General features: G+C 41.6%; 1 protein-coding gene across 2 annotated transcripts in view; it reads right to left on the bottom strand.

Annotated features, from left to right (window-relative positions):
• Positions 1-4,194: 4,194 nt before the first annotated feature.
• Positions 4,195-26,957, bottom strand: part of LOC144822969 (uncharacterized) — a 502,582-nt gene continuing 479,819 nt past the window's right edge. The window contains exons 9-12 of one of the 2 annotated variants that reach the window (XR_013608719.1): positions 24,647-24,958; positions 17,026-17,344; positions 7,837-8,217; positions 4,195-4,223 (exon numbers count right to left, since the gene is read on the bottom strand). Coding sequence is in view for 1 of the 2 variants with exons in the window: in XM_078681056.1 (XP_078537182.1) it covers positions 17,028-17,344; positions 24,647-24,958 (629 nt within the window). In the remaining variant the exon portion in view is untranslated. Of the gene's footprint in view, positions 4,224-7,827; positions 8,218-17,025; positions 17,345-24,646; positions 24,959-26,957 lie in introns of those variants that run through there. The other variant, XM_078681056.1, reaches the window with a different exon arrangement.

Below are 26,957 nucleotides of genomic sequence, written 5' to 3'. Positions count from 1 at the left end.
AGGACTGGTCGGCTCATTTCAGACCCCATCCAGGTGAGAAGAGGTACGTGTCAGGGATGCCCCCTGTCCCCATTACTCTTCTCCCTACCTATGGAACCACTAGCGATGGTACTTCGCAGAGATGGAGATATGTGGGGCATACAATTAGGTGATGGGATGCATGCCATTTCTTTATATACAGACGATCTGCTACTGTAAGTGAGTGATCTACATGATATTTCCACAACCATAGCGGACACGCTCAGGGACTTTGGGAAAGTGTCTGGAATTCGGGTGAACTGGGCAAAATCAGGAGTCTACCCCTTCAGCAAAAATACGGTGGAGACGATGTGCTTATAAATGGCTCCATTCTCACGTTCAGTTATCTTGGCGTCTTCATATATCTATCGCCCGCCGACATACTGGAAGGAAACCTAACCAGAGCGATCTCAGCTGTTAGGGCCCAAGTGCAATTTTGGAGGTCACTCCCACTGACTGTCATGAGCTGCATCACTTTGATAAAGATGATAATCCTACCAAAATCATTATACTATTTTTTGAACCTCCCGATCTATGACCCAACTAAAATCTTCCATGAGCTGGAACGGATGTTCCATGACTTAATCTGGAACAAAGGCTGACCCCGGGTTGCATTGTGGAAACTATACGCCCCCACCAGCCAAGGAGGACTGGCAGTCCCAAACATGGAGTTATACTATTTAGCGGCCCAGTTACAAAGGGTGACGAGGTGGTTAATTGGCAGGGACTTAGAAGATAAGGCAACCCTGCAACAGCCATCAACACAATCTCAGATTTACCATCTGTTCCACCACATCGCTAAACTTCTACGCCCATCCCAGATGGAACTGGTGCATAAATGCTACAAGAGGAGCCTACACCTTACCCGTGCAGTAACCCCCTGCGCTCCGATACTGCCTCCCACAGGGACACCCAGAGGGAGTGCGAGCACCTCCGAAGGGATTCTTACACACTGGCACACAGCGGGCATAGACACTCTGGGCAACCTCTATGCAGACGGCTCCCTGCTCTCTTTTGAGGCACAACGGTTCCTGTGGTATAATACTTATATAATATAAATTCAATTTGTAGCTTAATAGCAAATTCTGACAACACAAAAGGGCTAAAAGGGATGTCGAAAAGAACTGCACAAACAATTTTGAATAAATCTCAGTAATGTTTATATTTCAAAATTACTAGTTACATAATTATGTAATTATGTTCAGTATGTCACATAGTCGACAAAAATCGAGAAGGTGCACAATGTCCCAAGTGTACATATGAAACCAAAAAATAGCTATACAAACGACATAAAATAAATACAAGCACAACGGTTTCTTATGGGATGACCAAACAGAAGGAAAATGACCAAAGTATTAATGAATGGTTATGTTTAGTGTCTATATATGATCCTAGGCACTAATTGTAGGTTCAATTCCTTGTGGCGTCGACGGCGTTTCCTCAGGGATACGAGTTGATGGAGCGAGATAGAAAACAAAATTTTGTTTAAACTCGTGAAGTCACATCTCCATAACATGAATAATAATATTAATGATTTGTGATATGTCGTGCTAATACAACTTAGATTAAACTTTACACATGGGGGGACTAACATGTGTGCTCATAAACGTGCATAATTGTTGCATCTTTTTGTTCGTGCAAAATAATAAAATAATTTATTGTTTTCGTTTTTGTCATTACTAACTGCTGCAAACTTAAAAGAAGCATGTGCTTGTTTTGCTTTTCCTTGTCTGTGTGATGTCATTTCCACTATTCTAGGTGCATATAAGTCTCATGGATTATCGAAGACTGGTAGATATAAACGCTGCTTTATTTGTTTGCATTGGCTAGGTAACATTTGATTAATCGGGTGGGTTAATTAATTAGTAAATCTTGGGGTGGATACAGAATCTACATTATTTCTTACATTAATACTTTTCTTGTGTTTGTTTTATACTAGAAAGCATAAGTTGCCTGCTTTTGGGCCTAGTCTACTCGAGCTACAAAAAGTTGAATTTTACTTCTGCAAAAGTCACGAGACGCCCATTCTGAAATAAAATGTTCGTCAAAAACTGCGTTCACAAAGCAAAAACTGACGTGCTATCATCATTCTGTCGGACATGGCCAAGGTCGAAAAAGAACATTTTGTTAGTCCTTAACTTGGCATCCGCGGAAGTCAATTGGAAGCAATGAGACATTTGTAGCAAACCTAGGAAGCTCCTGGTTGCATACAGAAAAGACAATGGTCCTTAAGAAAAGTGACCTAATGGAACTTTTGAAATGTGGGTGACATGTCACTTGTCACTCTCAGCCAATGGGACGTCGAAGATTTCTGAAAACTTTCCTTTGCGTAGTTTAGTTAGCGTAGAAAGGTATAAAAAGTCATGCCCCTAGGGATGGGCTGGCTGCTGCTTTCTGACTTTCCGATGAGGGTGAAGTGCTGTCGGACATTGCGTGGAGCACGTAAGAATCCTCAAAGAACTTTACTTTAATTCCTATCTATTTAGTTCAGTTAGGGACTTAGGTTTTAGAAATGCTAAACTTTAAATATTCACTTTAATTTTGATTCACTTGCTTAAATTGTATTTTTCTCACGTTTCTCTACAATCATGCTTGCTTCAATGCTAATAAAATTCATTTATAAAACTATCAACTTATATACCATAATTTAGTAAATAAAAACTTACTTTTGACAAACAAGCTGGTCTTGGTTATTCAGGAGTATAGGTTACTATTAGCTAGATCACGTCGCCAATGGTGGTCGTTTAAATAATTAGGTTTTATTCTAATGACAGTATTCTTTTCGCAGATGTATAAAATTGTATATATTTTGTAGATAATGTATATATAGATTTAATCTGACCACCTGATTCAGTAGGCCCAAAATATGTCAGGTTTATAAATGGGTCCATATTTAGTATAGAATTTTGTTTATAGGTTATGAAGTTGGGTAGCGTTGTTTATGATATATTTTCTATAGGCCGCTGGATCAGGGTCTCATCAGGACAGGACATTTGGGGACATCTACAATTGAAAGGACGAGGGAAACATAAGTTTGGAATGTGACAATTTTATAATCTAATAGGTGTATGTACAAGGGACCAAAGTACCTGAGTAATAACTTGTTCTCACCCATGCATGGTGAAGAATTAAAATGACTTACAGGTAGCCCAGCCGGGTACTGTTGTCGTATGTAGGAAGAGATTGGAAAGTAAGTTAGGGGAACAACAAATTCGCTCATTTAAACACTGGCATAATGTCTATTGGAATGGAATGTGGGCAGGCAAAGTACTCACCACTGTAGTGGTCAGCGGCTCACAATTATGATGCTCACACGTGATAGTGTTTTCTATATGTGCAGGACGATGCCTATTGCAAACACAAGTTGAAAGAACACGCCATTAGTAGTTATCTCCATGCGCGTCTAATTTAAAATTGATAGGCTAGTATAACATAGAGTTTACCTGAAACCATGGGAGTGGCGCCTAATAGCACACAGTATACCCACGTCGTGGTATGGCTCTACGATGATACAATCAATATCACGTACAGGACGATGCCTGTTAGGACAGAATAAGGGAACGCGTCATGAGTAATGTAACGATATGCGCGTTATTAGCTAGATTTACAGAGGACTATGGTAATGAAATTTACCTGAGAAAATGTGTGTGACGCTCAGTCGCGTACCGCAGTTACTCTTGGCAGATCAGTTGCGCGGAGTCTGCCTGCACTTCCGGGTATAACCATTGGCAGACCTAACAGAGAGAGTTACGAAAACTCAATCCCCGTAAGGGCCCACAATGGAATGCCGAGTGAATGAGCGCGAAATGATTATGTTGACGGCCATATATAAACACTTTACTGGGTAAAGTAGTTTAGAGCCACAGGGGAACAAATTTCGAAACATCCATTATATATCGAGTAACAGCATGAAATTACCACGTTTCTGGATTTTAAATATACAAAATAATTACATCTTGGGATTCTTGTTGAACTCCATACTTACATACTAATTACAATTTATATTCACAATAATTGCAAAGGCATGAAAATGAAAATGTTTCAGACAGTAATGTAGGTCAAGGCACATATATTCAATTACCTCATTGTCAAAGGTACAGTCATTGTCATAACAAGGCTTTTTATCAGCGCGTCTAAGGCAATCCAGAATGCATAGCTCTAGAATGTTGTATAGCAAAATAAAGATATATTTTTTAGGTTTCGACCTGGCCGTAGCTCTGCGAAGCAGGGCTACGCCCAGGCGAAAGCTATTGTTTACATTATGGGGACTTGAATCCGCCCCTTCTTCCATTGGCTAGCTCCATAAATGGAGGCTAGCCATTGGAAGAGATTGGCCGTCAATCACGTTTTCCAGAGAAAACGTGATTCGGGGGCGTTTCTGGGTCTTTTTTTAAGCCCCGCCCCTTTTTGCCGTGTGTCCCGGGCCGCGCTGTGATTGGCTGCAGGCCCGGGACACCCCAGTGACGTCATTTCCCGGGCCGCGCTGTGATTGGCTGCCGGTCCGGGACACCCCGTGACGTCAGCCAATCACAGCACAGCCCGGGACCTGACTTGTTTTGTTGTTGTAGGCGGTATATAACCGAAGCAATAAATTATGGTAAATGGGCTATCATTTCATTCAACATTTATTTTTTGAGGAAGAAAAATGAGCACGACCGAGATTGCGGGACGAATCTCTCCGCCTAGTCCTTCATCTATTTACTTAACACAATGTGGTCAAGAGTTCGATCGAATAGTTGCAAAAGTTACAGTAGTTAACCTGCAGCAGATTAACAAAGAACAAGACGAGCAACGTTGAGGTAGGTAGGAACATACTCGATAGCTTACGTCTGTTCTTTTAACTGCACGCGGGCGGGGGGAGAGGGCTCTACGACAGAGCCACTAAATCTACCCAACCCACCTGAAACGTGCGCTTCTAACGCGTATTCAAAATGGCAGCTCCAAAATATCCAGCTCTGCAAGACTACTGCAAACACGTGCCGGGAGCAGATACCGTTAGGAGTTAAGTATATCTGCAACCGTCCCTATTCAGGAACGATAAAGTACATTTAACCGAAAATAGAGTATTCCAATTTATCTTCCGTCCAAAATGTTCACCACTCAAATGCAAATCAGCGAAGTACCCCCCCCCCCGCAAAATCGCCCTTTTACCGTTGACAACTGTTGACACGCCAAGATTACCAATTCTGTCGCAATTGCTACTGCAGTCCATATTGCCCGCTGCCGTCTCGAGAGTCGAGACAGGCGCAGTCTCTCTGCCGGTGCAACTTCACCGAGGGCACAGCGGCTCCACCAGGGCCGACTCACAGTCGGAACAGTGCCTCAACTGGTGGAGTCTATCACAGGTGCTACCTTTGAACTGGCCCAGTGTTTCTACTCAGCTCTTACAGCCTCTGCTCTGTGGGCGCTGTCTCTCTCCCGAAGCAGTCAGTCTCTTCACTTGCGCAACGTTTCCACTTATATGTCTCTTGCAGGCGCGCTGTCTCTGCGAGTATAGTCTCACGTGTTGAAGGTCTCTAAACGCGGTCTCTACGGGTGCAGTTTTTTTATTATTTGACAGCACCTTCTCCATGGGTGTTTTCGGTGCGCGGTCTCTGCACCCTCACACAGGAAGCCACATATGAGGACAGAGCAGAAATATTTCAGAGCTCCGCTCGGATGGGGGCGAAGGAGTGAGCACCAACCACACGCCGAGCCTGGGAGAGCCGATAAGCGCCCACAGCTGCATGTTTCCTGTCAGCTCTTTAGTCACAGACACTGTATGGTCTCCACTTTTACCCTCCTCTCATTACAACAGTTCCTCTGTGTCTGCCGTTAGCAGTGTTTCACTTCACTATTGTCGCCTTAACTTCAGCTAGAAAATTGTTCATTGCAGCCAATTCTTGCAGCTTCTGTTCGCCTAAAGGGTCTGCTTGCTGATGTTCACGTGTTAGGGTGTTCTCTGCATGGCACAATAAACGTTCACCCTTCCATTTAAATTGTCCGTCTCATTATGCTAATTTATTCTCTAAACTGTGAAATATACGATCAACACCCCGCCTTATGCTTGCATGGCTTGTTTTAAATGACGTTCATTACGTAAACGTGAGAAGCTGTGAGAACAACCGCTGTCGAGAAAGGTTTCTCTTGGGTTATACCGCGAATGAAGCAGCATTCTTAAATGTAAGCGTTTTTCATACTTCAGAAAGATTGAATTAAGACGTGAGAATATCTTTGTACGAGATAGGTCCCCCAAACGATCCTTGCAATAGAAGCAGCGTGTTCTAAGCGGAGTAATTCATTAAACTTTGCAACCGCGTCCCGTATGATTATGCACGCGTTCGCCGCGTAAGCAACTGTTATCTGTTGAAACATTGTAACTAACATTTTGATACAAAATAGTCTTCCATGCTTTCACCGCGGTAATTCAACTCACATTTAGGGAGCGCATCACAAAACATCATAAAGTCTACATGTTGAGTATTAGTGGACTGTAAGGGGTTAGTTTTGGCAAGTCTGCTACTCTGTTAAAACATTACGAAGAACATTAAAGGCCGATAGATCGCATTGAATCATGAAAAGTGCTACTTCAATCAGACTTATCGTGCGGTTGATATCATGCTGAACTCATAACAATGTATATTGTCATAAAACCTCTGATGTGTTCTGTTTTTGGAATAAGTGAAGGACTTTTATTGATTTGTGCTATTCATGTATTTGCTTTCAGACCCCTGAGAAAGGGTCGAGCAGGACCCGAAATGCATTGGGTTTACAAGAAACTGCAAATGAATTACTTTCGCATCTGAGAATACAAAATGCTAGAAGGAAGTTTATACAAGAAATAAAATTAAGAATAAAACCACTGAGGATACATTTACAAAGGTTTATGTGAATGTTATTTGGATAACAATAAGAGGAGAAACATTAAGTTTCAAAACAAAGGAGCACACATCTAAGGGAAAGGAGCTCCTGACCTATAAAGTTTTGGCTTGGCATGGAATGTACATATTTCAATTGAAATATATTTTACATAGGTGATTTTTTAATATTTTGTGTCGTATAGGTGCTTCCCCGGACACGTTGTGCGACTTTATTGATGTAATGAAGTTCCCGGTGCAATGTGCTCAGTCATGCGCAGCAACCTTCACGGAAGCCACGAGTGGGTCTGCTCTGTTCTGTTTTGATGGTCTCATGTAAAATAAGTAACAACAGATGCAGCATGTTTCTTTCTTGGCAGGATAATTTACCATTAACTGGCTACAGAGCTGGCAGGCCTATGACTTAAAACAAGAATGCAGCATGCCTAAGACAAAGGGAGGCCATTCATTGCGGGACTTCATTCATGGTTTTCTTTGTGCCTGTCTTTCAAAATAAACTTGAACATATGACTCTGATCTGTCAATCAAAATAAACTTGAACATATGACTCTGGTGAGTAATAGCTGGCCAGGTGGCCGATCTAGATCAAAGAATAATCTGCACATTAGGTCACCTCGCCTGGGTGTCACACAGGGGCAAACTACGTTACTCTCTCTAGTCCTGCTCTTGTACCACCCTTCAGGCGTAAAATCCATCTCTTCATTGTATGGCCCGTTAAAACGGGTTAGAAAAATGTCACTTTTGTTCTTGAACTTGCTACCTTTTTTTCACTTTTTAGGTTTTGCATGCACATCACTTGCACTGTGCTTGTGAAATCTATTGTATTTAATATACATTTTCAAAGGGACTTCGGTAACTTATATTTCACAACTGCTCACCAAGCTACAACTTACAACAAAAAAAGCCGATTATTAATCACATAGGCGAAACCGATTGCATTTACAAATGCTTGTTTTAAAACTGTTACTTACAACCAAGAAATGTAAACAAAAAGTAAAGGGATTGGTCTAATTGTTCCTCCATTGAAAGATCAAGTGAGTTTTAAAATGTATATTTTCTCAGTCTTTTCATAGTCTTTCATCACTTCACATTTGATCTAACATTCACAGTCTGTGATCTTTAGGTTACTGTTGAAGTATGTCCAGAACTGTCCATATTGTCAAGATTTTCAATAAATTCATTGTCAATGGGGTAAATCCCATCACACCATGACACGTCAGCATTGCTTGCACTGCATCCAGCTATCAAATATTTAAAGGCAACAATCTCCCAGGTTTAGGATTACTGGTGAGGCACTGAAATTCTGATGACTGTTCTTCATTTTATATTTCTGGTTCACATCCTGAAAAGTATGAAATGAAAAACATATAAAGAACTTATTTTAAATAGGAAATAAACAGTTAAGTACAATATGTAATATGTAGCTGACAATTCAGGCATAGTTGAACATTTAAGTGAGTTAAAATTCTCTCAATGAGTTTCACTTATCCATTCAAATCTATACACACTGGGGGAAACATAGGATTCTTGAAGTACAAGTCGTTACTTTCCTGCCAATGTTACTTATTGATTTACAGAAACATATATAATTTTAGAATAAACAGACCAAATATTTGGATTTTAGTTAATTTTGAATTCTTAAATACAATATCATCAGGGCAAATTATCAAGGGGGTTTATCTCCGCTTTTTTGGCTTTAAAAGCCAAGAAAGCGGAGATAAAATTATCTCCCTATTACCTAGCTGTCGCTAACACCAGTTAGCGACAGCTAGTAGGAGATAGCGACCATCTTGGGCCCCGCCTTGCATGTCAGTGATATTTATCACTAATGACATGCAAAGTGGGCGTGCCAAGATGTTAGCGACTGGAAACAGTCGCTAACATCGCTATCTCCTATTACCAACTTTTGGAGATATTCGCGCTAAGCGCGAATATCTCCAAAATCTAACACCTGCCCCTGAGCAGTTCTTAGCCATGTTATCCAATGGTAGGTGGATAACATGGCTAAGAGCATTTGCTCGGTAATGCATGAATATCACTGACTTTTCAGCGATATTCATGCATTTCGGCCGATTTTTATCGCTTAGGAGATAAACCTTGATAATAGCAAGGTTCCTAAGCGATAAAAATCGCTGCAGCTCGGCGATAAAAATATCGCCGCTAAACCAACATAGCGATAATTATCGCTAGTTGTTGGTAATATGCCCCCTAGCTCCTTACTATCTGCCTAGAACTGGTGTTCCAATCTATTATGCCTCATCATTTGACTCAACATTAGGAGACTGCCGGGGCTGGGGGCACAGAGTGCACACTTGTTTAACAATTAATTATTAATCGTTGTCCATTTCTAGAGAGAGTTCTATAAAGAGGAGGAGGAAGCTGATGAAAAAGACAAAGCCCGAATACATAGACATAAATATTATTGTAGTTGCCACGAGAGCATGGGCCTATCTTTCGGAGGTCATATTATCTAGGATCTGTAGCTCTCCACATGATTTAGGCACTCTCTGGAAAATTGTCTTCTGCGGCAGTGATGGGTAGCAGTTGGTATCGAAAAAGGGATGACCAAGAGGGACTAGGTAAGCTTCCCCATTACCCCTTTGGTAGTTAAAAGTATTTGCAGAGTCTTTAGTCCAATAGCTGAGGTCTCAGATAAGCATATATTGCAGGATGTTTAGAACAAAAGGCTATTAAGGTGAAACAAATATATCATTGAAATTATATGTAGATTGTGAAGTATCAACTGCCAGGATATTAGCCTACTACAGTTAATGAAGTACTTAAACTGTTAGTTCCAGTAAAACTTTCAGTATTTCAAACCTGCAGTCAGCCTCTCGTACCTTTGGCACAGAGCAGAAGGGCTTAATTTAAGAAAATGTGTAAAGTATTTAGAAGTACCAAAACACTCGAAAAGTTAGACACAACACCGTGAAAATTCCACTCTAATTTATTAAACGAGAAAATGTTTTTATGAAGAAAATGGCACAAAAAAAATGATGCATCTGAGGCCACGGGGGCCTTCAGGGAGATTGCTATTAAAACAGGTTTTAGACTAGTCGAACTGCATATCAGGCACCGTTCCTACTACTTCCGCGCAACTTTGCGATGTACCCACATCTTGTTTCCAGGGATGTGGGTACATTCCTTGATACAATCACATAACATGCATATTTGTAAAGTGCACGTTCACTCGGAGGCATCTAGGCGCTTTATAACAGATGTATTTTGTTACCCAACTCAATAGTACACATTTTATTGACCTGCCATGGATGAAATGTTGAGTGGACCCACTGGGATTTGAACTTGTGACCATGAGGTCGAACACAGGCCCATGCAGTGGATGCATTAGTCCCCTGACCCACCAGAACCAGCAGTAGGTTCCCGTCAAGAGATACGATCCTACTGGTCAGTGTCTCAAGGAATTATGCTGTATCCTCCAAATCTGGGGAAGGCGATTCCCCGTCTAGATACCGTAAGCTCTGTTTGTCCCTGGGTCTGGGGGTGGTCAGGTGGAACATTGATCAAATGTGGGGAGCAGGAAGCGCACCAAAGATGAAAGATTGGGAAAAAACATGGTTTGGTGCATGTTAGCAAAAAAAATATAAATCCTTGCAGGTGATGTCCCGAAAATGGGTTAAGGCAGGAATTCTGAGGGATTGCTGAATAACCATTAGTGGGAATTGCATGCTGATTGGATACGCCCAGCTGGCTTGTATGGGATTTGTTCCCAATTATTAATTGTCTCTGGTGATTTACTATGACTTGCCTCACTGAACTGACCTGTCTGATTGTGTTCTGGCCTAAACCAGCCATTGGTTCGGTCCATACTAATGCCTTCTTATGTTTTGAAAACGCAATAAAAAGATTTTTTTAAAGAATGGCACATATCTAATAGGTATAAGAATTTTAAAGTTATAAATCAAAATCGCACCAAAAACCATTAAGCGCCAACCGCAGACATCTGGTTGTGCTTGATCAGTACTTAGGACAAAATAACACAAAAATGACAAATATTTAAAAATGAATATCTCCTGTTCGCCTTTTTTGGACTTTTAACCAAAAAAGCACCAAGAAAAAGTTAAACATCAATCAGTGATCATTGTTTACCGGGACCTAGCTGGAGCTTGGGTCGGATGCGCCCAACAGCGTTGGGCAGTCAGAAGGTAAACTTTCCACCGAGACAAACCTTGTACCCATATCAGCTTTCCTAGGCCTTGGTATTTAGCCCCAGTAAAATGTTTTGCTATACATTTGTGAAAGTCTTTGCTGTGGAATGTTACATATAGACACCCAAACAGCCCACATAGATTACTGTACTCATTACATGAATTTCAGAAGGTAAACCACAGTGGAAAGCCTGATGAGCAAAGTACAGTACCTAGAATCCTACATCTAACAAAGAACCACAACTGTATAGCAAGCTGAAGGCCCAAGTAAGTTTGAACATTTTGGACTAGGTCTGTATTAAAGTCTACAGAAGTCAAACGAGGTCCAGAGACAGCATAAAAAAAATTCAGCTCAAGTAGTGCTAGGTATGGTCCAGTTCACGACAATGAAGTTAGGACTATTTGCTTTAGAAGCTCCCCTGACACTTTTGTTGGCATCAGTATCCTTTGAGATGCTACACATCTGGGTCATTTGTGTTTCATACTGGGTTTGGCCCCTGCATACATTTCAAAAGAAGCATGTTGTGAAGGACCATGCACCTCAAAGGTGACTCCAAACTCCTCGGTTGTCCTTCCACACAAAAAGTGGATGTAAAGTTTGAAAGAGCAGTACAAGGCTATATAGGGACCCTCGAGGGTGACCCATATAGGATCAGCCGGGTGTGCTGGCTTAGTGGACTAATGCACCCAGTGTAGGGGTCTGTGTTTGACCTCATGGTTACAGGCTCAAATCCCGTTGGATCAACACAGCCTTTCATCCTTCGGTGATCGATAAAAGGAGTACCATTGAGTTAGCTAACAGTTGACTCGAGGCAGCCACGAGTCATGTCTGCGTGTAGCCGCTAGTGACCATTGCTCCTCCTCCTACCTTCAGACAACTCACACACTCGAATGGACGCCGCAGCAGCAGCATCATCGGTGGCAGCAGAGTCTTGCGGTCTTCCACAGGTTGTACTCCCAGAGACAAGCTAGTACCGGTAACCAGATTTTGCATCCCTTTTTGTAAGTGGACTGCAGCAGTGGCTGATTTGAAAGGAAGGTGAGCATGGGAACCCCTCGTACGTGGTGAGAGTGGGAGATGAGCTTGCCATCCTGCTTGCTGGCGGTGAGTGACGGCGGCTTTTGGGTTGTGTGGGGCACTGACCCCAAAGGGGAGACTTGGCTTTCTCTCTGTTTTGCTCTCTTTTCCTGGCACAGAAAATTAAAGGACGAGTGAGAGATAAGGCCAGACATGCTGCTAGGAAGCCTGTGAGGCAGCTCATTTTATTATAACTAACATTCCCACTCCCTCAAATATAAAGACCAGGGTAGAGCTGGGCTGCGTTGTGGCAATTGAGTAAAATTCTGGGCTTGGGAACTACCTGGCTAGTTCAGGTTTGAAAATCGCTGCTGGAAGAGGCCCCAGACTTCAAAGGCGAAAATGGAAAAGCATTTAAAGCAGTCAAATCTATTGGTTAAAGTTGATTTACCATCAGGCCTCAAAGCAAAAACACAATTAGCTCAATCAAAGGCAGTGTCAACCACGGCAAGAGCAGAGCATAATTTAAAAACATGACCTGGCTCTATCATTAACTCTAGTTTTGAGAGCTCGGAAGAAGAGCTGCCAGAACCCGACCAGGACTTGGGTGCGAGAGACCCAGTCACAGAGAACGGAACGCGAGGGTTGCCAGATGAAGGAATAAGATCAGAGGAAGAACTGGCGCCTGATCCAATTGCCGGGGTACAAGAGGATGGCAAGAAAAAGTTTAAGGATTATCCGCTATTCTCAAAAGGCAAAGCATCCCTGGCTACTCAGACTGCATCGGCAAAACTACAAGGTCCTCTTGAGGGGTCTTTTGATGGGACATCAACTAGTCCTTCTCAAAATGCACAACCACCTACAGGACAATCAGCTATCCTGGAAGAAGAAAAAGCTTTAAACAGCTCCCTTCATAAGGTCAATAACATCTCTATGGGCTTTCAGCCACAGGGCCATGCATCTCCATCATTGCTACAGGCAGTTTCAGTCTCAGGCACCCTTACAAGATTCATTACTCCCGCAGCCGCCGTCTCAACATCAGACTCAGCCCCAGTCAACAACTAAAGTAGGATTGGGAGCTTCAGGGCAGCAAGACTGGAGCCAGAAAGAGAATGGCGGGCCCCAACCCTGCCCGCCGGCACAAATCCAAGAAAAAGGCATCATCCTACAATGTGAAATAAAAAGCATGCTGAATCATATTTTAAACGAGATCTGAAGATATCTCAAGTGAATGAAAAAGCCTCCCACCATCAACGCCTCAGAAAGATTGAGCAGGCAGTGGCTAGTTTCCCAGCTAGGATACAAGAAGCGGAATCAAGGATTGCACATTTGGAAGGTCAAATGTACAATATGCACCTGAATGTGAACGCAGCAAAAAAGGAAAAAATGTCACTTGAGAGTAAACTTGAGCTTGACAATCATTCATAGCGTGCACACCTGCAATTAGTTGGGGTTCCTGAGTGGAATAGGGGTCTGAAACACTTCAATGGGTAGAGACTTTTATCAAGAAAAACGTCCTGCCAGAATTCACTGGAGAACTCACCATAACAAGACTACATCGGGTCTCCTCACACCCACTGCCAAATTCAAAATGATCACAAACAATTCTGATTAACTTTGTCGATTACCCTATCAAAGAAAAGATTTTAACTAAGGTAATCCAGCAGAGGCAATTTTCGATCAATGAGGTTTCTAGTTGTCAGATTTTTCTGTCATGTCGGCAGCTGCCTTACGTCGGCAAAAAGAGTTCATTAAATTGTTATATCTCTTTAAGGCTCAAGGCGCAAAGGCCTCAATAGTTCAGCAATCGAAGCCACGAGTGCTTGTGAGAGGCAAGTTTCATATGTTTGCAAACATAGAGGAAGCGCAGGAATTGCTGAGAGAAATTTCCTCTGCAAAATAGAGTCACATATTGTTGTAATGGGTCACTGAGATGGGGGGAGAGTGGTCACTCAGTGTGCAGTACCAGGGCACCCCGCAAGAGTTACTTTGGGAAGGAAGAGATGGGGCTTGCGGGCCCTTGCCCATCTGGTCGGGTGGGAAGGGTTTGGGAGGGGCGTGGGAGTAGGTGGGTTTATGGTGTAAAAAAGGCAAAAATGAGCAGAATCATAGTGGAGAGGTGGGAGGATAACAGGGCTCTGAATCAAGTATTAATATATACAATTTCAAACTATAGACATGGGTATTAAATGTTTAAATATTTTGGTTAAAGTAAAGAATGGAGGGTTAATAAGATGGCTAGCTTCTTTTTCGCCACAAGTCCATTTTCTTAGCTGAATTTGCTCAATCTGAATTGATCGGGGATACAAAATAAACCATAACAAGACTGAAATCGTAACCATCAATACTGCGAGTGACTTTCTCCCGGAAAATCTTAAGCAGCAAGCCCTTAATTTTAATCCAATTCCATACTTAAAGATATATGTTAGTTATCAATATGGGTAACTCAGCCAATTAAACTAGGAAGCCATGCGGGATCAAATTGATAAACTGCTAGAAAAGTGGTCAATAGTACCCCTCACTTACGAGTGGTCCTTACACAAATGTAGCTCTACTTGTTTTTTTTAACACATATCCCTATAAAATAAATAGGATCTATTTTAAGGAGCTTGAAACCATGTTTAGAAAGTTTGTTTGGAGTAAGAAGACACAGAGGGTTAAACTCTTGGTGGTTCAACTTGCTATTAATCAGAGGGGGCTTGCACTTCCACAAGTTCAGATGTATTATGAAGCTGCTATTTTAGATCTTACAGCCTGCTTAGTGGATTCCAAGGGATAAGTTGATAACTTTTTTTTGGACAAAATGGTGCAGGAGGCTTGTTTGCAGATTCCCACATTTTTAAAAACAGCGAAACTCCCTAAGAAACTAGTTATAAGACTCTGCAGGAATATTCCTATGGACTTCAGAATTGTTTCTCTACACAGGCTTGTTCTACAGGGTTTTATTATTTAAAACTAGGGGTATGTAAAAGTCTGGTCCTCCAAATACAGACTAGCCATTTAAGGTCCTAGAATAACTGTGGTCTGAAAGAGTTGGGGCATTTTGTAGTGGTAAACAGAGTTATTACTTGGCAAGAGGTCCAAACTAGATTTGGTGATCGGAGTAAGCCTCTCTTCTTCGAATATATACATACTTACTAAATAAATATAGCTTCCCATCTAGTGCTTCTCCAACTTTGCTCGTGACTGCCCTATTTGGAGCAAAGTTAAGAGAGGTGGGAAACTGGTACCGTCTATTATGCTCCTAAGGGGCATCAATGCTGGTCAAGACATTTTTAGAAAAAGTCACACAGGAGACACAATGTAAGCTCTCCAATTGGGATTGGCATGCCACATCATGACTAGGTAACAGAGGCCAATTTTAAAAGAATGGCATTTCTGTCACGATGGATGGTGTACTATACACCTAAAGCGCTCCATAAAATATGCTCAGAACTGGAGAATAGATGCTTTTGTTGTCAGGCAGAAGGTGAGGGAGATTAGCTTTATACCTTTTTTACTTGTCCAAGGCTAGGGCAATTTTGGGAAAGGATCTTCTCGGCTTTAAGCCAGGGGACACAGAAAAGATTAGACCTAGAGGCAGATGTAGCTCTGTTTGGTATTACTATCCAAAGAGCAAAACTTGTAATGACAATAGGAGAGGAGACATTTACAGCAATTACCTCCCTCGTAGCACGTTCCTTGATACTCCAGAATTGGAGGTCCTTAAAAATACCTACTTATTTGAAATGGCTAAATAAAATGAAACAAAGAAGAAAATTCGAAGAAGCGTATGCAAAGAGAGTGGATGCCACTAAAAAGTTCACTGCTGCCTGGAAATATATGGAGAGGTTACAGATCACTCTGGAAGAATAAGCCCATAATGCATTACAAAGTCTTTTTGAGAATAAAATAGGGAAAATGAACTTTATTATTGAACCTTAGGACTTCAGTACTGTATTCTAGCATTACTAGGGATATTAAGCACTGCACTTTATAAGATTGTAATTAGTTACTCCACATGTATGTATATTTGCTGAATATGTCGAATTGCATTTTATACATACCTGTTTGGTTTAAATCCACTATATTTATAAGAAGGAATATTTATCAAACTGTGCCTTAAATGCTCTATTTTTATCTATGTATTTTTTATGGGTCTGCTCATATTAAAAATTTTAAACAAAAAAAAACAGTTAACTAACAATAAACATATTCAGTGCCAAGATGCCCTTCTGGGTGAAAATACACGTTATGTTATAAACTTCTCAGTGGAAACCTTTCAATTAACTACCTTTAAATATCATTTATAACATATTTTATGCCTAGTGACATTTAAAATACTTGCCTCATTGCGGTCTTATTTTCAAACAGTGAAAACTATCACGGACTATACAATTTTCACAGCCTGGTCTGTAATCATTTTTAATATACAATACAAAAACATGGAAAATACTGTTTTCAAGGAATTCTTAATTTCAGGATCTTGAATTAAGCAATTAGACCTATTTTCATAGAGATGTCCAGCCTTCTGAACAGGAAAGTCAAGGATTCTAAAGCCCTATTCTCCAGCTGCAGGTCTTCTATTGAAGGTACATTCTGTGGGCTAGGGGACTACTTTAGTTTTTGATTAGAATTCTGTGGTCTTCACGGGCTGCTGTTAGCAGAAGAAGGCATAGTGGCATGTGAGTTCAACGTATAACGGGGCTTGTCTAGGTATCTCCTAGTAGATATTGACCAGCTGGGGGTAAATCAAAATGCAGCCTTTTGGTAATTCAAAGCAGCCTGATTTACAAAGGCTAGTACATACAACCTTCTACAGCTTTCCAAAGCTCGTCTTTCTGATTCACCCTTTTTATTTCCAATTATCTGCCCTCAGCAAGTATCCTCGGTGAAATTCTGAGCACCAGAGCTTTTAGTTTACATGACATTCAGTTCAGTCTTAGCAAATGAGCAGAAAAGACAGACGCATACAACCACATCTTACCCTTAAAGTTCAACCGCAACATTTTTTTCCAAAACAGTGTGTGTACTGATGTGCGTGACTTCACACCGGATTTTAATATCTTTGTCACTTAGTTCTGGCTTAATCTCAGCGTGGCTTGAAACACAATATAAGGCATTTTCTCCAATGTGTGGCTCTGAGCAGGTAACCATTTCCTTTGAAAATTCCGTCCAGGAGTTGAACCATTTTATTTGTATTTCTCTTGGCACAAAGTCTGACACATTAATACACAATCGCAGATTCTTAGTCGTGCCAGGTTCTGCAGGTGTCATGATAATATCCGATATGACCGGAGGCTGGGCTAAAGGAGGAAAACAAATTACACAGGGTTATAGTTGGAGAAAGGATGAATTCAAAACCAGTTATACAATGCTTACATCTGTAATCACTTGTTGACTTTCATAAAACGTTCTAGGATTGAATAACGTTTAACTTTCTGAACTACTAAAATCAAATGCCCCACTATGAGAGCGGCCCCTCTGAACTCCTCATCTGTGCAATAGGGCCGGTGGCAGTTTTAAAAAGGGTGTAAATGGATTTTGGACCTATTAGACCTGACCTTCTAGGCAGGGTCATTCCCAGATGTGTTTGCCTTCTGTTTCTATCCTCGTTTTTGTTGGCATTAGGACTCTACCACTGGTTAGCCAGGAAAAAAGTGCACAAAGTGCTTGTGCTCTCTCCTTAAAACATGGTCACACTGGCTTACACCTCATTGGAATATTTAATTCACTTGTAAATCCCTGATAAATGGTACTACTTGCACCCAGGGCCTGCAGGTTAAATGCTACTAGTGGGCCAGCAGCACTGAATGGGCCACCCACTAAAGCAACACTTTAAAATTGCAGTGCAAGCTGCAGTGGCTGGCCTGAGACATGTTCTAAACTGCCAATTCAACCTGCCAAAATAAACCTTTTGCCAGGCCATTTTACAGTCAGTAATTATACAGGTTACTATTGTATTCATCATCCTTTAAAATAATAGGCGTTTTCATGATGAGCAAACAGCCACGTTAAGCAGGGGAAACAACTGAAGAGTTTCGAGGGGTATCGTACTGCTTGCCCCACTGTGACCTGGCCAGCGTGCCTCTTTGAGGTGCTGTACTCCCTTCTTCTGGACAATTCGCCACCCATTAAGGCGTCTGGGAGCCTTAGGAATGTGTTCCATCATCCTTGGAAAGTCTAAGTATATAGGGCCAGATTTACAAGCCCCTTACCCCACTTTTGCGTCATTTTTAACATGGAAAATGACGTAAAAGTGGCACAAGGGGACTTGTAAATCTGCGCCATGGGGTCTAAGTGGGCTCCAAATGTCTTTTGGTCGTGAAGTCTGAGGTTGTAGTTCAGCATATGTCTCGCTGCTGCTGGTACTGAGGCTTACATCTGGAAGCCAGACCTGCTTCCTAGGGATTTGTGTCCTACACTAGTGCATGGCATTCCTCCTCTTAGCCAACAAGAAGGCCATAACAGCCAGCCAGGGGACCCCAGAGGGAATTTGCCAAACATAACCCAATAGTAGAATAGGGAGATGTGGGGCTACAGTGAGTCCAATAATGGCGATGGTTATTTCTATCAGGTCCTGCCTAAACAGCCGTACGGTAGGGAGCAACAAGGCCAAATGATAAAACGCATTGTGTTCTGCATTACATTTAGGGCAGTGGTGCGATCGAGAGGCATCTCTCCTCACCTGTCTTTCTGGTGGGAAGTAAGTTCTACGAAGAAATTTGAGATGAACCCATTTATCTTGAACTATGGACACCATTTAGGTCTGCACACAGCAATACATCCACTGCTTGTCTGTGAGGGTTCTGTTTAAACACACACAAAGGAGGGGGAAGAGGACTAATTCCTACCTCAACCTCCCCGAATGACTTCACACACACACACACAAGAGAGGTAGGAATGTTACATTCCACACTTATTTAGTTTAAGTGGCATGTGCTAGATGAGAAAAAACTGCCCTCACCCACAAATTGTGGCATACTTCATCATAGAGCTTGCTTACTGACACCGCTGTGCTGACCAATGCCTGGGGTGGAGCAAAGGAAAGGGGAAGACAATACAAACATGAAAATAAAGAGATCAAAGAATTAAATATGCAGATTGTGAAATCTACAACTAGCTCGTGTATATCCGCCTCTAGGCTTTACTCCTGGACTACCCGGCCAGGATTAAAAAAGAAAAATAGGATGGTGGTGTCAGGGATTATTAGTAGCTCCTCATCCCTCCTAGCTACATACGCTTTAACACATTTCAGCTGTTTTTTTTATCCCTCACAAGGCTCTGTAAGGCTTTTATCAGGACCTTTGATTCCATAAATGCCCCTTATTTCCTACATTGATTCTGTAGGTTTGGGGTATGTCCCCTAGACTCTGGGATTATTCAAGACGCACTTCGGTAATATCGAGTTTCATAATCATGTGATCTCGAAATGGCGTGGGAGCAGAAGCCGCTCCTTGAAGTCACACATTCATCATGGTGAGACCTCTGCATTGGCAATGCTCTCCTCTGCTTGAGGTTGGTTAGGGAGCAGGGCCTATTGGAGTAACAAGGAGCCATGCTGTCTCTGCACCCAGATTTCACACAAGCAGCCCAAGAGGTAAGGCAGGGTTTGATTTCGCATGTTGTACCTGGCCTGGCTAAAAGGAACGCTCCCTGCCCCAGTTCTATTTTCTATTCAATGAGGAGGGCCGGGCTTTACTGCTGCTGCAATATTCTCCATTTTGTGGGACAGTCCCCACCTCCTTTGATTTGAGTGGCTTGTTCCATCTCTTCTTTACTTTACTTTGTGGATTTGTAGAGCTCAAACGAATCATCCCCAAGGGGATCTCTCGGCGCTATAGGAGAAGGTAAGTTTGGGCACACCCATCTAAAACAGCCATGTCTTTAGAAGTTTCTAAAAGCTGATGAGCTCACTGCAGGCCCTGATGTTTAGTGGCAGTTTATTCCAGTGGCTCGCAGCCAAATAGCAGAAGGCTCTACCGCCCTTCCTTACCCTATGTATCTTCTGGATACACAGAAGGTTGGCATTGCTGGATCTTAATTGCCGGGCCGGGTGATACCGCCTGGTTTTATTGCTGAGATAGGCCGGGCCTTTCCCCTGTAATGATTTGAAGACCACACAGAGCATCTTGAAGATATCACGTTTCCTCACCGGGAGCCAATGTAGCTGGTTCAAAAAAGGGGCTGAAGGGGTCCGTGCCTGCTTTTTGAGGGCGAGGCGGGCTGCAGTGTTCTGCACTACCTGCAGCCATGATAATAGATCCTCCCTGGCACCCACGAGCAGCGAATTACCTTAGCCCAGCCGACTCACTAGGATGTGACTGGACAATGGTTTTCCTCTTCCCATCTTAAAGCACCCTGATGAAAGTGGTTATTATTTGAATTTCACCGAAACACGGGTCGATGCCAACAACAACCTGGGCTTATAACCAGGATCTATATGTAAAGAGAATATGTGGAATCCATAAGTACACGAATGTCTTGAAAATTAGCATGTCTAATAATGTATACGTAGTTATTATTTGATCTACGTGAACAGTTATTTGTTCATCATCAATCATGAATTAGTTGGATGCTTTTATGTTTTTAACTGGTTTGGGTATAAATGTGATAGAATGCATGCAATATGGCAGACACTAGTATGGATGTAATTTTTTCAATTTGCCGTGGAGCGTTGGGTTTTCTGTTACTATTGTCTAGTATTTTCACATTTGTAGGCCAACATCACTCTGGATGTATAGTTTTGGGAGTTGTGAAGGGATGTATGATAGATAATTTGTTAGGGCATGACGAATTTATGGCAAATTTAAAAATAAAAGAATATATATAACAAGTAAGAATATTGTCATACATTATGACTTTTTGAGAATGTCTGATCCATGAACCTATGTGTATTCATCAATTTAACTGATTTATTTTCAAGTAGATTAGTTGAAGTTATACTAACTTATTTGTGTGGAGCTGGCAATTTTATTATTTTGATGTTGTCCCTGCAAGAAACTGCTGAAGGAGGTGGATTCTGGGAGAAAAAGCACCTTGGGTTCCTTCACTACTTTGGTCTCTTTGGCTGTTCTGTACGGAGATAACATGAAACTAAATGAACCAAAGTGTTAATATTGACATCTAATTGTATCAGCGTAGGGTAAGAAAAGCCGGGGCGAAGCCAGCATGCTCCCCACTCCTCTCCTGCAGTACTTACTCCCTCCATGTACATTGTGCAGCAATCTGCTGCACCACTCACAGCCTGTTGTGGCAGTTGCCACCATGTCCTGGAGGAGTGAGTGGCTTCTGGATCATCAGGTGTAAAGTCTGCCTCCCAGGTGCCACAAAGTGACACTGTTGAAGTGTTGCTTTTTCTGAGGAAAGCCAATCTCACTACCGCCACCTCCCCCTTTTTTCTACAAGTCCAAAAATAATTTGGAAATTAGATATGTGCCAGAGCTCACTAGTCTCGCTCCCATCTTGGAGCTTTGCCACCTCCGCCCTCCTCCACCATACACTGATTGTAAGGGAAGGGTGAGATATCTGAGCAAGCCCACTTTATCAAACTGATGTTGTGGATAGAAATGGTGTGGAGCAATCCACAGCCCTCCTCATTCTTTTACAATCCTGATGGACGAGATCGTCAGGAAGGAGATGTTAGTCTTATAGAATTATTTGACAAGTCAAGTAGAACTAGGCACAGCTGACCTCCTATTCCGTATGTAGGATTTCACCCAGAATTTGTAGGGTCCGGATTTTTGTGCTGTACCTGGGCTGAGAACCAGATAGGAAGGATTTCAGAAGATTATGGGATAGGAATTGTAACAAGACTTTGGGCCTGATTACGATGTCAGTCGGAAAGGCTCCGTACAGCATTCAGATTTTCTTAAACCGTGTCGGAACCTATGTTTCCAACCGAGTCGGAAACATTTCTGACCGACTGATTATGATGGAAAGGTAACCATTCGGTCATTCCGATTCAGTTCTGACCAGCGGCATTCAGAAACTTTAAGTCGGTCGGAGCCGATTGGTACAGCTCAATGGACAGCGTTCCAAACTGACCGATTACGATGTCGGATTCCAACAGCCTTGCCGACTTAGTCTGTCCGACAGGAAAAGGCTGTCAGAAACTGACTTTGGCGGCCTCTATCAGGCTCCCCTTCATCCAGAGTCCTCCGTTTGGGGGCTGTGGGGGTACCCAAGGGACACTCCTGTAGATCCATGCACTGTGTAACAGGCACCATGGGGTGCCTGCCACAGAGTGCAAGGTTTTCTGAAATCAACCCTTTTTTTTCAATGGGAGCCTGTGTTGTAGGTCGGAACACAGGCTCCCATTGAAATCAATGGGAGACTTTCTGAATTGTGTTCGGAAGCATCATATTCGTTCAGTCGGAAGCTACGACCCCCAGTCGATTGGAACCGTTTGCAACAAGGAGTCTGTCGGAAAGATTTCCGACCGATATCGTAATCAGGCCCTATATGTTTAATGATTTCACCTTGGGAGTAGGTTTTGGAAACTTTGGGGTCAAAGTCAAGAATTCTAATGCTAGTTTAGGGATTTTCAGTAGTGGTGATATTTTAGAAGATTTTAGCAAGGATTGGAATGTTGCCTCTTCTATGGGAAGCATTGATGATCCTTACAATTAGTGGGCTGAGTCACTGGCACATAATTTTATCAAAATAGCTTGGAATTGTCAGAATGAGATGAATGTTTAGCAGAAGCTATGATCTGGAGCAGGTCTAATTTTTAGAGAAGGGCTATTTTGTGGGAGTTCTGTATGGTACACATGGATGTGCATCTGCTTGAGGTTGCTCCTTAAGCTTCTTTTGAATTCTCAGTATGGTGTCCAAGAGGACTAGATAATCTATCTTCATTGGAGGTAAACGTTGGGTCACTGTGTGGAATTACTAGATTTGCCAGAGAATGCACGGAAGGCAGCTGGAATGGACAAGCAAAAGTATGAAGTAGTGGTACTAATGCTCCTCCAGAGGCTGCCTGCAAATTAGAATGAATGGGGAGTAGCTCAATTATTGTAATTATTGTGGTTTGTCTGTAATTTGCGCACATTTGGATTAAGGGGCGAGCCGTTGATGGATGTGATTTTTTTTTAGAATGCTTCTGAATGTTTCCCCGGCCACTGCACTCATGTTTTAGGGATCAGTGAGTACCCCAATGGACAGTGTGAGGAGGGCCAAATATGTGGCCAATGGATAGCAGGATGAGCAAGGAGACCAATATCTGGAGCAAGCCAAGCTGTCCTTACAAATGACGACCACAGGGGGTCCCTGTGGTCACTATTTGTATGGGTGTCACATCTGACATGACAATGTCAGCCTCATCAAAGGCAGGCAGAAAGGTAGGAGCTTGGCCATCAGGTGGTAATATCAGTATAACTCGCTTTAATGCTACCACAGTTTTAGACAAACACTGATACAACTTTAGGAGATTTGGAGAGAAAATGTGGAGACTTCAGTTCCAACTTGCAGGGGTCTTTAAGAAGGGATTGCCAAGAAATGGTAAAAGTCTTACGAGGACACCAAGGTACATGTTACAGGAAGGAGTTAGATACCATATAGGCTGATTTGTTTTATTTAATTAGCGCCTTGGGGAAGTTGAGTGTCCTGCAGCTTCTTGGCAAGTAGCAATCTTGAGCCATTGTGCTCACTTGCTCTGTGGGTATTACTAAGAGTTAGACGCTCATTAAACATATTTATGAAATGAACATGATCTTCATTTGTGACCATTATGTACCATTTTTACTAATAATACACTGGGTACAAAATATAATGATTGAGAGACAGAATTTCTGCAACCACATTTGTGTTTAAGTATAGATTAGCAGTTCAGAAAACATGCTGCTTTGCGTAATTACTGACAATATTCGGAGATCATGTGAAAATGGAACCACAACAGTTGTCACATAATTTTCGGTGTGATTTGGATGCAGAAGAATCTATTGTTCAGTAGCAATTGCTCGGTAAGATGGTGATCCTAAACCTTCGTTTTTTAGCTCAGAAAAAGGCACAGAGAACAAGGAACATTAAAAAAACATAATGAAGGTCACTGGATTCTAGAAATTTTAACCACTGACAGTGCACCACTGGTTCTTGACTTCAATGTCTGATGGGAAGAGATTATCTGGATCTCCTTCAGAATTTAAGCACTACATTCTCATTGCAGGTCACCGTAGTTATCGATATTTTTCTAAAATGATATAATCTTTGGACATTTGTCTGCTGGGAAACACCATTAGCGGTTATGGAGCTTCTCTCAATTATGCGAATCTTAATAGTAAATTTGATAGACGTGTGGTGAACACTGGAGTTTTCAATAGCAATTCCACATAGATGTTTGCTGGACCCGAACTTTGGTTACATTTGCACTGGGATATGCAGCTACCAGATATACCCATATCAGAGGCACTATTAGGTCTTTGATGTGGAGCGGTAACCTACACTATAGGAATAACACTTTTACCCAGAAACACAAGAAAAAGATATAGTGACCTAGAATGCTAAAAAATGATACTCAAACATAAATTAGATTATATGCTTCAATACATAATGGCTATTATCTCAATGCTCATTAATCGTGCAGGAACCAAGCATTTCTTAATACGTACGTTTAAGGGGCAGATACATCTGTTTGTGAATAGACTGCTGCAGATTCTTGTGTTTCACCTTGCATATAAATTCCTTATTGTAGTGAAAAGCTGTAGGAATCAGATCAAGAAAGAAGTATTTGATGGTATGATCCTTGAGATTAAGTGGTGGCATCCTTGAACTCAATCCTTCCAGAATTTGTTGATCTTTAAGAAACCAAGAGACCGTGAGGTCCTTAGGATCACAACCCATGACCTGGCACCTGAGGGCGACTGGCTTTCCATACATCACCTCATTTGAATCCACCATAATGTCTTTTACTATTGGAAAGTCTGTAAAAGGAAAGACAACATGCTCAAGACAGAAAAGGATGCAGCAGGTCTTTAAACAATCAGAATTGTCATCCTAAATAAAAATTTCAATTAGTACATTGTGGAGCATCAAACAGTTTTTGGATCCAAAGCCATTTGTTCAAGATTCGAAGTTTCCACACAGGAAATGTCATTATATTAATTGCTCAGTCAAGTGCATCTTTGCATATTGCGTTGCAAATGTGTTCCATATCCTCTATTGTGCTCTTTATCTAAGGATATATATTCAATAGAAATAATTGTGGTAAGATATCTCAAAATCATTACTCTACTGAATATGCAAATTAGGAAATACATTCAAACAATTTAAACTATTTTAAGTGTTCAGTCAGATAATGCTGTGTTCAGAAAGGATATTTAATAACAGTCAAGTATCTTCCGTTATTTTCAAACCATAAACCAAAGCCCACGACTTCCACAATACGAAATATGATTCACTATGTCCAATCAAAACCAAGAAAAGAAGGACTGATGATCCTGTAATATTCTGGAAATGCCACAAATCAATCAGCCTGTTTTAGGTGACTGTCAATTTTATCACAACTTGAGAATGCACAAACCTTCATGGCTTCTCAATTAATTTCTTTTATGAACTAGTGAATGAATAGGTTTACTCTACTCTTATATACACTTATTTTTAGGTATCAGCTGTAAATGGAAAGTGGTACGAGGAGGAAAGAAGACAGGCAGCTTTTGGTATATGTTATTATTGTAAACCATATGTCTGCTAAAGTGGGCTTTGGGCTAGCCTCTTGCTCATAACTGGATGGCTTGTTTTCAATCTCAGTTTTCTTCACTTGATCCATCCAACTCTTGCTGGATTTCACTCTCACAGTGTTCTCATTGGATGATTTGTTTCCTTCCATGGCCTTCTTGAGGGACTCTTTGTTTTTGGCCACACCATGTGGGTGGGTGTCTTCTTGCTCTGTCTCCCTTTTCCTCTTCAGGGATACCTTTGGCATTTAAACTAGGGAACTAATGCTAGGATTTTTTCTTTTACTTTTTTGTATCTACTCCTCTGTCCTGCTTATTTTAATTGGTTGGGTTTGCACTTTTAACACTCTTTACCTCCACCTTCTTTTCGGCAGTAACTCAACTTATCAAACACTTGAATTTCTCATGCTGAATAACAGTAGTTCTTGTCTTTCAAAATTATTTTTGTGGTAAATGTCATGTTTTGTTTCTAGAATTCTTAAATTCTCAGCCCAATTGCAAGGTTATACAGTCTAATGTGTGAGGGGACTGCAGATTTCAAACAACATTTCTGTGTAAAGCGTTACAACAGAAGGATGGCCATATAAACAAATGCTTTGCAAGCATTACTGAGAAACGGTACCTGCTAATGCTTTTCTTTATGCAAATTCGAGCGGATGGACCAGGAGCTGTGTTAATCACCTAAGGATTTTTGGTGCTCCACACATGAGCCTGGTTAACAAATCAATACATTTAATATTATATGAAAGACATTCCCAGTCCATTTTGGAGCATAATATTTTTAGTCTCAAACTGAGGTTTATGAAAAATTAATGGTTTACTGTAGGCCAAAAAAAATCAGGTTTGCAGCATTTTGGAATCAGAATGCATATGCTTCATGTTAGACCTGTCAGCCTTAGGGTGGTTTTCCCCCAAACATTTTGCTTACTTACCTCCAATGTTTGCTGAAATTCGTTTTTGTTTGTCTTAGGACTCTACCACTGCTAACCACTGCTAGCCACTGCTAGAGTGCAGACAGTGCTTGTGCTCACTCCCTTTAACATGGTTTGATTGGCATATACCTGATTGTGACTGCAGCCTGTATTAAATCACATGACTAGGTGTTGCTGACATTGGGAATAATTCTCAAATAGAGGAATTAGGTTTGACTAATGAGCCATCTGCTGGCAGAATGGGGAGTAGAGCTGAGCATAACCCCACTTACACCTGAATAACTTGTGCTCTGGCTTCCCCACAAGGGCCCAAT

The sequence above is a fragment of the Lissotriton helveticus genome, chromosome 3_1 (genome assembly GCF_964261635.1).
Source record: "Lissotriton helveticus chromosome 3_1, aLisHel1.1, whole genome shotgun sequence".
Taxonomy (NCBI): domain Eukaryota; kingdom Metazoa; phylum Chordata; class Amphibia; order Caudata; family Salamandridae; genus Lissotriton; species Lissotriton helveticus.
This window is presented reverse-complemented; position numbering and strand designations above follow the sequence as displayed.